This window comes from Dendronephthya gigantea, unplaced genomic scaffold (genome assembly GCF_004324835.1).
Source record: "Dendronephthya gigantea isolate DGI-Jeju-01 unplaced genomic scaffold, DenGig_1.0 000300F, whole genome shotgun sequence".
NCBI lineage: Eukaryota > Metazoa > Cnidaria > Anthozoa > Malacalcyonacea > Nephtheidae > Dendronephthya > Dendronephthya gigantea.
The window spans coordinates 139452-154868 of NW_021163310.1; the positions used below are offsets into that span (position 1 = coordinate 139452).

A 15417-nucleotide genomic window follows, 5' to 3' on the forward strand; every position below is an offset into this window, starting at 1 on the left:
CTATATTAAAGACTGGCACGTGCGCCGGAGTTAACGCCAGAACAGGCGTCTTGTTGAATATCGATTGAATATCGCCGCTATTTCGCCGTTTAACAAGCTGTGGTCGTGTGTGGGCGCGTTGACACGTCGTAGTTTGCACAGGATTGAAGATTTAATATAACTATGTATAAGCGCGAATTCCAAAGGCAAAGTGTAAGACAAAGCGAATATATCATGCGGTTTATTTACATTTTTGAACCGTGATTGAACTTCTATACTTTTTAAAGTACGTTGTGCTTCGCGAGGCATCTAAATGCGAATGTGAACTGTATTGTTTATGTTCAAAAGCTTTATATTGAAGACTGACACGTGCCCCGGAATTAACGCCAGGACAGGCGTCAGTTGTTCTACAACATCTGCCCACGGGATTTGCTTGATTGCATCAATTAATATTCGGCTATTTCTAAAACCAGGAACGGGGAATCGGGGAACGGAACGGGGAACGGAACGGGGAACGCGAAAACCCGGAATACTAAAAGCCGGAATCTCTAAAACCCGGAATACTAAAAGCCGGAATCTCTAAAACCCGGAATACTAAAAGCCGGAATCTCTAAAACCAGGAATACTAAAAGCTGGAATCTCTAAAACCAGGAATACTAAAAGCCGGAATCTCTAAAACCGGGAATACTAAAAGCCGGAATCTCTAAAACCAGGAATACTAAAAGCCGGAATCTCTAAAACCAGGAATACTAAAAGCTGGAATCTCTAAAACCAGGAATACTAAAAGCCGGAATCTCTAAAACCAGGAATCTCTAAAACCCGGAATACTAAAAGCCGGAATACTAAAACATATGGTTAAGTAAATTACCAATAACAATCATGAGTGCAACGCGGTGTAAATTGTAAAACTAGCTATAGTTATATTTGAGTACAATTACAAAAGTAAATATTGAAAATGCTGGCATCTTTGTAAATGCTGGCAACGCTATTCGTCTCGGTTTTTATTCAGCGATATTCACTTCGCCTTCGAATTCGGCGAATAATTGTTAAATGTTTACTGTTATATTTGTTATTTTATGTTATTAATATTGACCGCTGATAAGATTGCGGGCACTAGAAAAAACAAGCCTCGTGGTCTCTGCTTCGTGCTCATCGAATTCGAACGCGTATTTGGGTTATATGCAAATGTTTTTTAAGCATTTCCATATAAATGAGTGCTAAGTTACCTATTTTAAAAGTTGGAACCCCAGCCGCAGACATTGTTATACCTGGTGTAAAACAATTTATATGGACAGACGCGCAAGAGAAGTGCAAAATTGGTGAAGGAAGTTTTGGTGATGTATATTCAGCTAAATTTAAGGGCAGACTCGTTGTATTAAAGAAATTAAAATGCCAGAAAAAACAACGAGACAAACTATTATTTACCAAAGAGGTACGCATTCTCAGTGAATTGCAATGTAAGCACATTGTTAAAGTTGAGGGCTTTTGCTCGAGTCCCATAGCAGTAATGCTAGAGTACGCCTGTTTTGACTTTCAACCGTTGGGAATTAATGGTGATCGTGTCACTTGTTTGATGGAATACCTCGATTTTGTGTGCAGTGGAAACTTTGTGAGCAATTGTTTTTTCTTCAGCCAAAGATTGCACAAGATATTATCACAGCGATTGCCTACCTTCACAAGCGAAACATCGCCCACAGAGACATTAAGGCTGCAAATATTCTGGTTTCCAACACTCACTATTCTCAATTGACAGATCCTGACGAAATGGAAAAGGCCTGGTCAAAAGAGAATATAATTTGCAAACTGGCTGACTTTGGGGAAAGCCGTTCAATTATGAATCAAACTGCTACACTTAATCACACCAGAACTAAAAATCTTGAAAGGGGAACACTTGTTTATAATGCACCAGAGGCATTGCTAATCTCTGACCAAACTATTTCTTTTTCCTTAGAAGAACTGAAACAGTCTGACATTTGGTCTCTTGGTATGGTGTTGTTTCTTTTAGTTAATCCTGATGTTGAATACCCATATTCCCAAGAGATAGAAGAATGTGGTTTCGAAAGCTTTTCAGAAGTAAAGGATGAACTTCGAAAGCTAATGGAGCAAAAAAAGAAACCAAGACACTCTGTAGAATATGATTCCCTTCGTCTAACCCAGTGGTCAAAGATTAGCAAAGCTTTTGAAGCTTGTTCATCTTTTATACCAAGTGAAAGAGTTTCTGCTGAAGAAGCATTAACCATTGTGTGCCCAGATTGTGAGTCTAGTGGGGAGGCATTGGCAGTTATCCCTGCACCTGAGTGTTTAATTAATGTTAACAAGGACCCAAGTTCCAGTAAACATGGCAGCACCATCTCAGCACCTGAGTGTTTAATTGATGTGAACAAGGACCCAAGTTCCAGTAAACATGACAGCACCATCTCAGCACCTGAGTGTTTAATTGATGTTGACAAAGATCTTAAAGAGGTAAATATGATGTATTTAATATGATTTAATTTTCTAGCTTATAATAGGTGCCAAACTTATATGATGTGCACCACCTTAATGTTGCCCAAGGTAAAATATAAATCTCTTTAGGATTAATTACTACTTACTGATTTTATTTCAGATGGAATCCATCGATGTTGCTGAGAATAGAGATGGTATCACAGAAGATGTACATTCTTCAAGGTATAAAATACATTTCGTCTCCTACTATAACCACTGCACAAATTGTGAGTGTTTGTCATATGTTTTAATCCTTCATGTCACTTCAGTTGGATATGATGTAGCCACCATGCCATGATCAATTATTGACTGTACCTTAATATCAAAAACAACCCTAGCCTCTTGCATGGAGTTGTCAAATATCACCTGAACCTGTTTGTAAAAGCATATATGAAGGGAAAATGTGCTATTTCTTGTTGATTTTATTGAATGTACCCCCTGAAAAAAAATTTAAGACATTGACATAGATAGAAGATAGACAGATATATATCATTAACCATATGTTTTAGTATTCCGGGTTTTAGAGATTCCTGGTTTTAGAGATTCCGGCTTTTAGTATTCCTGGTTTTAGAGATTCCGGCTTTTAGTATTCCTGGTTTTAGAGATTCCGGCTTTTAGTATTCTTGGTTTTAGAGATTCCGGCTTTTAGTATTCCTGGTTTTAGAGATTCCGGCTTTTAGTATTCCTGGTTTTAGAGATTCCGGCTTTTAGTATTCCTGGTTTTAGAGATTCCGGCTTTTAGTATTCCTGGTTTAGAGATTCCGGCTTTTAGTATTCCTGGTTTTAGAGATTCCGGCTTTTAGTATTCCGGGTTTTAGAGATTCCGGCTTTTAGTATTCCGGGTTTTCGTGTTCCCCGTTCCGTTCCCCGTTCCGTTCCCCGATTCCCCGTTCCTGGTTTTAGAAATAGCCATTAATATTCTTCTAAACATAAACAATACAGATAACATTCGCATTTAGATGCCTTGCGAACCTAAATGTTCGATCGCGAAGCACAACGTACTTTAAAAAGTATAGAAGTTCAATTGTTCAAAAATGTAAATAAACCGCATGATATATTCGCTTTGTCTTACACTTTGCCTTTGGAATTCGCGCTTATACATAGTTATATTAAATCTTCAATCCTGTGCAAACTACGACGTGTCAACGCGCCCACACACGACCACAGCTTGTTAAACGGCGAAATAGCGGCGATATTCAATCGAGCAGCATGAAAAGAACTGTTTATTTGTTCCTCTTGGAGGAATTGCCGTATCATGCGAGCGAAATCGAATCGTGCACGGGACGTAAATAAGTACGGTCACATACACATTACACACTTGCGACGATAAAAAAAACCCGAGGCGAATTTTCAACTCCGTCGCTGGCGCCGGAGTAAAAATAAAAAATTGGAAAAAGGTAGTTTTATGGACGCTTCTTTGGCAAACGTGAAAGATAAGCTAGTCGTGGTAGAGAAGCTTAGACGGGAGAAACACAAGAAGGAAAGACATATATATTTATATAATGAATCACATATAAAAATCGTTTTCCTTTTTTCGCGTTTTATCCCCTCATCCGTATTTTCCTATCCGCGTTTTATCCCCTCATCCGTATTTTCCCATCCGCGTTTTATCCCCTCATCCGCATTTTCCCATCCGCGTTTTATCCCCTCATCCGTATTTTCCCATCCGCGTTTTATCCCCTCATCCATATTTTCCCATCCGCGTTTTATCCCCTCATCCGTATTTTCCCATCCGCGTTTTATCCCCTCATCCGTATTTTTCCATCCGAGTTTTATCCCCTCATCCGCATTTTCCCATCCGCGTTTTATCCCCTCATCCGCATTTTCCCATCCGCGTTTCATCCCCTCATCCGTATTTTCCTATCCGCGTTTTATCCTCTCATCCGCATTTTCCCATCCGCGTTTTATCCCCTCATCCGTATTTTCCCATCCGCGTTTTATCCCCTCATCCGTATTTTCCCATCCGCGTTTTATCCCCTCATTCGTATTTTTCCATCCGCGTTTTATCCCCTCATCCGCATTTTCCCATCCGCGTTTTATCCCCTCATCCGCATTTTCCCATCCGCGTTTTATCCCCTCATCCGTATTTTCCCATCCGCATTTTCCCATCCGCATCTGCCATCCGCAATCCGTATCCGCGTTTTATCCCTACCCATACTTAAACTACGGCGTGACGTTAGTTATTAGAATACCGACTTCTTGAGAAAATAAGAAGAACTTCCATGTTTTGAGCAAAGGGAAAAGACGTACATCCAGTAGTTTTGGTAGAAATAAACAAAATGATCTGGTATAGTGTAATCTTGACCGTAATGAATATAATTATATAGTTTACTTTCTACTGACACTGCATGCATTTTTCCATTTACTGGTCATATATTCACTGCAAATAAATATTAACATTTGATGAAAGATGCAAGTTATGGCTTTTCAGTATTGTTTAAAAATTGACCTCATGCAGCTATGTTTAGGCTATACGCCACTGCTTTCGTTATTGTTTTACTTAACAGTGGATATCACAAACAGCTTAAAAAAGGTAACGTGATAAATGCGAATTGACACCATTATGAAAACCGATACGTTTGTTGCCAGCTGCAAGTTAATATTTTCAAATTTTGCAGCTAACTGTATAACTCTTGTAAACTAAATTGAGTCGTCTTTCAATAGAAAACAATCAGGGAACTAAAGTCAAGATTTTTTTATGTGGCATTTAATTTACAATTGTAATTTCGTTAGATGAGTTTGCCAACGTATCATCTATTTCAATGAGGTAAAAAACGAAAGTTCAGTCATGCGTTTATAAATAGACTGGCTTAAATCTGGCCTATATAGTATAATAATAATTATATTGAAAGAAGTTTTTTACTTCTTTACCTATTAATATAGAAGGTAAAGATTTTACTATTTTACTCATACGACCGCACAGATTTTATGGCAACATAATTTATGAAAGAATAAAAGAGATACCGTCACAGACACATTGAGGTTTGGAGTTGTGTTTATAGCAGTATTAATCCCCAGGTTTTGGTTTCCTGTATAACAAAGTTTATTTCTGAATGGCTGGCCAAGGTGCTATGGAAACTGACCCAATTATTGAAATGAAAAAAGAACTACAATGTACCATATGTCTGGAACCGCTAAAAGACCCGAGAACTCTTCCTTGCTTCCACTCATTTTGTAAAGATTGTTTAGAAGGCGTTTTGCAAACATGTCGTCAGGAAGCACCCCAAGGTAAAACTATTCGAGACTTTCCGTGTCCAAATTGTCGAGAGATGTTCACACTCGATCCGGACAAACATGTCGCCGACCTGAGAAGAAGTCATTTCGTCTGCAACATGACAGCTGCACTAAACAGAGATCTTGTCCTCGTTAAAATTGTAAAAGAAGATGCAATCGACGGTATTTTAACTGCGGGGGATGTCGTTGTTCAACGATTAACAAGTACGGCGGACGAACATGATCGAGACTCACAGATTGGCAAAAGTAAAGTTGTACAAAAAGACGAATTAATGGACAGGGAAGTCGTTGAGACGTTGAAACAGGCTGAAACGAATGTAAACGAAGTACATCAGATTCAAAAAGGTGAGTTGGCAAAGTTAAACGAACCGTATCAGAAAACAAAAGCCGTATATGTATGTAAAAAATATGGGTAGAGTGAATAATCTACACAAATATAAAAGAATGTTGTATCACACAGTTAGAAAATTTTGAATATGGATAATCATCCAATTCCCACTTCGCCGGATTAAAAAACCCTGTATCCTCTGGTAAATTCAGAGGATCACAAGCAGTTGCGACCCAGGCTAACTGTGTATGCATGCGCTGATCAGCTGATGCATGGGCACTATGTCAAAAACTTAAATAAGCGTACAGTATCATATATAGTGTTATCTAAATATTTTCTCAGGTAAAGAAGAGCGTCCAAACACGACAGGTTTCGTTACTGCGATTGACAGTGACTTATTATATACTATCCTATGCCTTGAGAGAACCACAGCCGAGCATCGAAATCAGAGGAGATTCGGTACATTTCTCATTTTCCAGCGAGGAAACAAAAGAACACTTTCTAACTTGTCTTAAAGAATACAAATACGAAATAGTACCGATTAAGCCTGCTCTGCTCGAGCAAGGGTTAAAGAAATTATTGCAGGAAGTATTCTTGGAGTTCAACAATGCTAAATCAGTTTCCTTCATCGAGAGATATGATGAAGGTTTCCTAAAGCTTGTCGGAAGAACAATGTCTGTGTTTATTACGGCCCACGAAGAAGTGAAAAAGTGTGTTGCCAAAATCGAAGAACGAACGATGCGACACGAAGATACGATAGAATTATTACCTGTTCATCTTAAGTTGCTTCAACGCTCGACTAAATTTCAAAGGCAAGTATTTACCTATACACAGTAAGTAGCATTATAAATAACTGACTTAATCTATTATATGGCTTTTCAAAATTCTCTATTCTGATTGGTTGACGAGCCGTCCGTAAAACCAATATCCGGACCCCCTGTATCTGGACCAGTATCTCGGATGTCTCATGCAGCCATATAATAAACAGATTATTTACCTCGCTTGTCTGGACTGTGAAATATCAGTCCGAGGCTCTTTGCATACTAAAGAGCCTCGGTCTGATATTTCGCAGCACAGACCTAACTCTCGGTAAAAAATTAGTTATTATTATATGGCAAGCGTCATTTCAGGTGAAATGGAGCTCAGTAATTGGCTGAGAAGAATTTTCAGTTGTCTATTACTTTCCCGCCGGCGTTACCGGCGTTCCATTCCGAGATGAAAAACAGAGAAATTCTGAATGAAAAAGGCACAAATAAATGCTCAAGGGAAAATTTAATTTACTGTGAAATTAATAATCTCCAGACAGTCTCCAGACGGTTTAGGTAGACTATAAATAATTCACTGATATTATGTTTTTGTTTTTTATCAAATGCGTACCAGGCTACTAATACGAATTCATGCATTTCTTGTTTGTTTCAAGTGCATGCAAATACATTCCTTATGCCATATAATAAACTTTTTATTAGCCTCGCTTGCTCGGTCATTACCGAGAAATATCGGATATCAGATATTTTTGTACAAACTTCGCTCTTCTAGCTCGGTCTGTTCAAAAAGACCTCGGTCCAATACTTCTCGTTAAAGACCTCGCGCATGCGGTATTTAAGAAATAGAAAACATTCTCCGTGTTTCTATACAGTTTTAGTATACACCCGACTATTGTCTATTACAAATCCTACATTCTGATTGGCTACTCAACCATTGTCTATTCGTGATGGTGAACTTTTGGCAAAAATTCGGTTGCGCGACCATATAAAATTGAATTAATTAAATTATTTTTCGGTTTTATATGCGGTGTATCGATTATTTTCTCGAAATTAATATATCTAGGTACATGGTGTATACTAAGACAATTACACAACTCGCCTTCGTTGTCTATGAGCGAATAGTCAACTCAGGCGTCGCCTTTTTGACTATTCGCTCATAGACAACTCAGACTCGTTGTCTAATTTTAAATAGAAACACGCTTCTCGACCAATCAGCACGCGCGTACTATAAATTAATGTCATATTATAAAATATAACAATTGACGACTTCAGCTTTAGCCTAACTTTTGATTGAAGTAACTAGAAAAAAAAGTCACCAGCTAGAAAGATCTTACTTAGATTAGCGCACGCAAATGTAAAGTTTGGCTGCGAAATTTTGTAAAATACGAAAAATGTAGCCCTATACGAAGTTAGCAAATTTTGTATACTTTTGCATCCTATGTGCGGAAACGTGTAATTAAATTAGTTACACACTTCCGGCTGTAATACAAAAGTATACAAAATTCGTGAACTTTGCATGGCTATACAAGCCTATATTTTCCGTAATTTACAACAATTCGCAGCCAAAGTTGGCAGTTTTACTAATTTTAGTAAGCTCTTTCAGAAAATATCCTTTTTTCACCGACGTAAGAAATTAGTCTAAAGCGCAATTCGTCCATTGACTGAGACTTTTTCCGCCTTATTTGTTTAGCTTGGAAACCTCGTCAAAGCGAGAGGGCTTGGAAATAATAAAAGACGAAAAAACGGAAAGAATAACCGTGAAAGGCTCACAAATCCAAATAGAAAATTTTAAAATTGAAATGCAAGAAATTGTTGACTTTTTGAACAACGTTCCTTGAATGAAAACAGATTTTCCTTGTTGAGGCAAACAAAGCTATCTCACACGTAAAGTCGTTGTTGACCGCGGAGAATGTCACGGTGGAAGTTGTAGTCGATAAACAAGGAATGGTAACACTGTATGGTATGCAAAAGACACACGTGGACGGAGCCTACGATATTATTGTGAACGCCATGGTTGAAATAAAACTCCCTGAAAGTAGCGTGTAGTTCTGTAATGTTTATTGTGAATCTTCGCTTATGAATCTTTCAACATAAACTAATGAGTCCAATCACGCTTCCCACCTCCTCAATTCTATACCTTTTGTTTCAGGTTTGAGAACGAAATCATCCCAGGATGAATTGCTCAACGAGTTGGGAACATCGACTCCGCTCACATTACAAAGAGAAGATAGCGTTCCACGAATCATCTGTTTTAAAAAGCATTTGGGAAACCTGAACGAGAAAATCGACGATTTTAAAGAACAAAAGAAAACAGTAGAACAAAGTGTTCCACTTCAAAAGGCAGTTCTACGCTATCTCTGGTTTTACGGGCGAACTACCTTAGAAGGCTTGCGGCTTTCATCACCTCACTTGAAGATAGAGTTTGAAAGCGAAGCCTTGGTGCTATCTGGTGAGAGCTGGTAGTCGAGAATTGTTGTACTAGCATACAAGATCTTACAAAAGGTTTGTAATACATTTTTTTTAGTACAGGTGGTGCTGATCTGATAAATCACTTGCACAACAACAGGCTCAGGCTGAAACTCTGAGTTATATACATGAACTCTCATGCATATGTAATATTTATCTCGCGAAGCATTTAGTATACTAAGGAATACCAACAAAATTCCTCGGGTATCGTTTAGCCATTCTCAAAGCACTATTCTGACTAGAGAATAAGATTTTAACTAGTCAACTGCAAATTGCGCGTGACAAGGTTTGGAGGTCGGGTTTTCGCATAAGCAATGCTTGCTATTTGGAGAAAGGGTATATCCTAAATGCTGGTTACGCCGCGCTAATTTTACGCAAATGACCAACAATAAAAACATGTTTTCAGATCTAAAGGTGCACAAGATAAATTACGGAACACCGGAAACAGCGTCGAGTATAAAAGGAATGGCATACATGGCAATTGAGAGCATCGAAAGAAAACATCGATGTGGGATTGCAGTCACACTCAACGATCAGCCAGGAAGACACAGTTCATTCCAATTACAAAATGCAAGCACTGTTAGTATCAAGGAGGACAGAAAGCGTACAATGCAATGTCGATACACCTTCCCAAATGGTAAGATCATTGAGGTACATCAAGGTGACATCCTCGACCATGCCGTAGACTACTTGGTGAACTCTGCGAACGACGAGCTCAAGCACTCTGGCGGACTTGCCGGGGCGATAGTTGAAAAAGGAGGGCGTAAAATCCAGGAGGACAGTTATCGTGCCTTAAATGATATGGGAACGGCAAAACTTTTACCTGGAAAAGTTGTCCCTACTGACGGAGGGAAATTGATGTGTAAAGAAATACTTCATGTAGTGGTGCCAACGTACAGTCCGTCTAGTGCTCATGATGAGGTCGAAACAAGGGGAGGGAAGTATTTAAGGTGGGTCAATGTTATTTTATCGTGCATGGGAAGAACGAGTAAAATGATGTGTGATTAACCAGCAGTGAGCTTGCTGGTTAATGGTGGTGAAGACAGAGTTGTGACTATGATGGTTAATTATGGTAAATGTTAGGATAGTGATCAGAGACTGTGCTGGTTAGTCATGGTAAGGACGAGGGTGTTTTTAGAAGTGTTGATGACTGTGCTTGTTAATGATGGTGTCAGCTAAATTTACCTACACTTCCTTTATAGACATTGTTGTACTAATGTCTTGGAGAAGGCCACTAATGGTCAGACTATTGCAATTCCAGCGCTCGGCACAAGAGTCTGCAGGACACCCCACGATATCAGCGCAAAACGTTTGGTAACAGCGACTTGTGAATTCTTACAAGAAAAACCTTTCCACAGTTTACAACAAGTTCATTTTGTCGATAATGATCCCTCTGCAATAGAGGCATTAATGAAAGAAATAGCGAGAAGGTTTAGAAATGACTCAAACTTACATATCAATGAGCCGGTTCGAGATAGATGGAGACCGCTGCTAGGCGCAACTAGTGGAGTTTCGCTACCGTATACCCCCACAGCAAGTGATGGTTTGACATTTAAAACTCCCACGGGAATGGAAATACGTCTAATTGTTGGAAACATTGCAAAATCCACGGTGAGTAATTTATGACATATAACCTTCGAGATTTTGCAAGCATCCTAAATGAGATCAAGCTAATTTGAAACATTTATCATTCCCTAGACCGATGTTATTGTGAACACGGTTGGAAGTGATCTGAACCTTAGGAAGAATCCTTGCTCAAAAGCAATTCTTGATGCAGCTGGCAGCGTAATGAAAATTTTTTGCGAGAAATGGATAAAAGAAAAGGGCCAGGTTAACGAAGGAGACTTTGCAATCACAGATGGCGCCAAGTTGAAATGTAAGAAAGTCTTTCATGTTTCATGCCCCAGGTGGACAACTGATCAAGGAGAAAAGGTAAATAGATAGAATTCTATCAAATCCTGTTTGCATCAACCAGAAACAACTGTGCGGTTTATCCGTGTATAATATCGAAACATATTGCATTACGTTTCTGTAGAAACTCCGTGAGGTTGTGCGAAAACTGTTATGCAAAACCGAAGCTCTCTCGCTCACCTCCATCTCAATCCCTGCTCTCGGTACCGGGATTCTCGGATTCTCGGAAAAATTGGTCGCAAAAATCTTGTTTGAAGAGGCCATGAAATTCAGTTCAAATGACAAGCCTTCCTCAAAAGTCAAAATGTTTAACGTAGTCGTTTACAAGGGAAATTCGAAGGCTGTTAGTGCATTCAAAGAACAATTTCAAGTTTATTCACCAACTGCCGATGCAAATACACGAAAAACAAAACGATGTTCGGAGAGTGATGCAGGTATTTTTAAGACAACACGTAAAAAGTCTTCGAGTGCCCTCGATAGAAGTTTGAGCCAGGAAAAGGATAAAACACACGGAATTGAGGTGAAAATCGTTCAAGGAAATATTGTTGAGGAGTCCACTGATGCAATCGGATTTCTGGTTTCAGAAAAAATTACACAAGGTATATTAGCTGTGTGGTTAATAATAGCAAGACATTAACAGTATTTCAGAAGATGCATGGGTGCATCAGGGGTGCATACAAATACTGAGCTCCTTTGACGGTAAGACCTGGGATGTCGGAACAGGGGCGGGCAACTGCTCCCTTGCCTTTTACCAGCAGGGGAAAGAGGGGCAAAAATGCGCTTTCATTTTAAAAGATTAATTACATTCTATATCCGAAGCAGGAGTGCTATCAAGAATAACATAATCGTCTAGACAGTTTGCGTTATCCGCCTCAGCTTATGTTCAGCGAATAATGCAAACTTCCGCTTGATAATTCTCGATATCACACTCAACCTCATCCAATAATTGTTTATTAATGCGCCGCTACAGGAGTGCCCTTTTACCAAAATCTGCCCACTTTGCTCTCGCATCGTTCCGGCGTCCATGGGTGAGACCAGAATCAAAATGATAGTGATATTTTTATTAATAAGGAGGGCAAGTTGGAACGGCGGTTTATAAAGAGGCTGGTGAAGCTTTAAGACAAGAATACATTGGATTGAGCAGGATTTATCCTGGAGCGGTAGTCATGACAATGGCAGGAAATTTGAAGGTTCGCAGATTGCTTCACATGGTTATAAATGTGCGCGCTCTTGAAACCGACAAATTCATGATTCAAAACGTGGTGACAAAGTGTTTAATCGACGCTGACATGAACGGCTTCACCTCGTTGTCTCTTCCCGCGATCGGAACCGGTGTCTTGCAGAAAGATGGCAAGCAATCAGCCGAGATTTTGCACACTGCATTAGGGAATATCGTAAAAGAGGATAACAAGTCCTTGAAGCTCATTCGTATTGTTATTTTGCAAGAAAAGGTTTTTGAGGAATTCAGTAGAACTTTCGCACGCAAAGAGGCATTTCAAGGTAACAAAGAGACCTTTTTATCGTTGACTCGTAAATGGATAGTTAAGGGTGTTTGAAAAGTTTTCCCATACTAAGTAATTGTATAGGTTCTGTTCTGTTTGCTCCATTAAAAAGCCATCTCGTATTGATCAATTATTCCAACGGAATACCTTACAATAGAAGTAACCTTAAGCATATATACTGGATAGTTTTATCAGTCCCAATTACCTTTTCCTCGTGGATATATATAGCGAAGATAATCGCATTGATTTCGTGTGACTACAAACGAATACATTTTCCCGTTTTGATTGATAGCTCGTTTAGTTCTAAACTGTTTCTTCCAGTGGCGTAACTGGGCCTCCGAGCTTCAGGGGGTCTCCTATAAGAAGTCGCAAAATGTTGAGTTCAGTTAAGGGGCTCACTAATCAATGTTATGATGCCTTTAGAATAAGTTCGTAAAGGAATTTCACGATCCGAGGACCGAAGTTCGTTCCTTAGCACGGAAAATGCCAATAAAACACAAACAATATTACTTGTTTTGAGGATTCTTGATCAATTTTTATACCACAGTTACCGAACCAGTGTTTTCTCCAATAGGTAACACAGGTAAGACGAGACAGCAAGTTACTCTGGAAATTGCAGCAGAAAGTTCGAACGATCGCAACGATCAAAGAAGAACTGAAACGGGTCGAGACAGAACAATGTCATACTGAGACCATCGAAACACAACAGGAGATTGATTTGAGACAACTGGAAAAAATTATGGAAATACAAGACCTCCACGAAGTTCGTATTGAGTGTGAACCCGCTCTTGGATACATCAGAATCACCGGGTTGGCAAGGAATGTAGCGATTGCTGTGGGGAAGACTCACAAAATAACACGACTGGGAACGAGAGAGACACCACACGGATGTGACTGTCCGAGAGGTTGGACTTACTTTTTATTTACTTATACATATTAAAGGGTTATATTGACTTTCAAAAAACATGACCAACCAATGAGGCTTGTTCCACTTTCCGAATGCATGGACTGATGGGATAATAAAAGCGTAAAACGCTGACTCTGTCAAAATGGGGACATCTGGCTGCATCTAACTTTCAATTATTTTTGTTCAAAGTTCTTGTTACAATTCACAAAAAGTATTATTCAAGGAGCGCCGCCCCCGATCGAGCAGAGCCCTCGATTAAAGTTCTAAAAATTTAAAGAGCGCTGCGGCGCTCAAACGAGTAAATACGGTATGCTCTTTTGCTTTGCATATTCTCTAACTCACATATCCCAACCCCGGGTCAACTCGCAAGTTTGCTGCGAGTGCTTTCATAAAATTAAAACGCTTTTTGTTGGGTTTTATTAGGGGCAAACCGCCAAAGAGCGGAAAACAGGCTTTACTTTAGTAGCATCTCATTTAGTAGCGTTTTCCTCACCTAACTATCAGTAATTCCCAAAGAGCAAATCTTTAGGAATTCAAACATCACATGTAAAAATATTCTTAATGCACTTTGTTTTAGGTTGAATGGTTCTATTACGAGGGCAATAGAGGCGTTGTTATTCCTGAAAAGTACGCAAAGGAAATAAGCGCAAAGATAGAGACGGAGTACAAGAGAAATCATTTAGGAACTGTCGAATTTGATGACGTTGAGTCGAAATATAAAATAGATTTCAAAACCATGACAGAGACATGTTTGACTTCAAGCGAAGATCCAATGAAAGTTTTCAGACGCCCGTGTGAAGGTATTGTTATTTGATAATATTTTTGAAGACATTTAACCTAATCATACTTAAAAATACCGAAGCATTGATTGATACAGATACATATTAATTTACATCTTTTAAGCATTTCCACTCCCTTCAAATTGGGAATATCAGCCAATAGATGGTTCCACTGGGCAGGAACTTCAAGTGTTTCGATTCAATATTGCAAATAAAGACACAGAATACAACCAACTCCACGACATGTTTCAAGCATCGCTCTCACTAGGGGCAAACATACGTAAAACGGAGGTTGTAAAGATTGAAAGAATTCAAAATCCAGGATTGTATCAATTGTACCAGGCGAAAAAGCAGAAAATGAGCAATGGTGGAAATGAAATGTCGCTGTATCATGGAACAACAAAAGACGCTGAAAGAATTAACTGCACTGGTTTTAACAGATATTGTTCTGGAAAATTTAACGGTAACTTGACCAAATTCTCGACAAATTTAACTTCTGATATTTGTACAAATGGTCCTCTATACAACAATAAAACGCTCAAATTGTTCTCATTTGAGGAGAATAGGATGAACCGTAGCAGTAACTATGCCAGCAAGTTGCAACATCTTGTTAAGTTAACAACTGTAATGGCAACTTTGTGAACAACATGTTCGTTGGGTGCGCCACAACGTAGTTTATTTATTCCTGTTTCTACCTACAAAGAAACAATCTGGGCAACTTGTGACTGTACGACTGCCTTTTGAAGAAAATGAGTTATTGAACTTTAAAGCATTATTTATTCACACTCAAGCACCATCACTAATTAATGCCTCGCTCCCAAATAGCATTCCTTAACTCATTACTGCCCTTTATCAATTCAACACCACCTATACCTCTTCATTTATCCACATCCATTCTCAAAAACAACGTTATCCACCTATTTTAATCAAAACAATCTTCCACATCCATGAAACCCTAACTGAAGGAGAAATTACAGATTACGGTTGTAATGATATAGTTCTTATTTATATTACAGCTTTAAAGTTTGGAAATGGTGTGTGTTTTTCCAACAAAGCTTGGTAC

The 15417-nt window shown here is 39.0% G+C and overlaps 1 protein-coding gene across 1 annotated transcript; it reads left to right on the forward strand.

Moving 5' to 3' along the window:
* The first annotated feature begins 1189 nt into the window (after window positions 1–1189).
* LOC114541660 (probable serine/threonine-protein kinase fhkE) lies at window positions 1190–3003 on the forward strand. The gene is made up of 3 exons (XM_028561456.1): window positions 1190–1411; window positions 1612–2442; window positions 2585–3003. Exons 1-3 carry the CDS (start codon window positions 1190–1192, stop codon window positions 2759–2761), a joined length of 1230 nt encoding a protein of 409 aa, XP_028417257.1. The 3' UTR covers window positions 2762–3003.
* The last annotated feature ends 12414 nt before the right edge of the window (window positions 3004–15417 follow it).

Excerpts from the sequence above, each read along its gene's own strand:
- LOC114541660 (XM_028561456.1), top strand. The coding sequence starts at position 1,190 with ATGAGTGCTAAGTTACCTATTTTAAAAGTTGGAACCCCAGCCGCAGAC. Across the intron at positions 1,412-1,611 it reads AACTATTATTTACCAAAGAG|CCAAAGATTGCACAAGATAT; the intron begins GTACGCATTCTC and ends TTTTTTCTTCAG. Across the intron at positions 2,443-2,584 it reads TTGACAAAGATCTTAAAGAG|ATGGAATCCATCGATGTTGC; the intron begins GTAAATATGATG and ends ATTTTATTTCAG.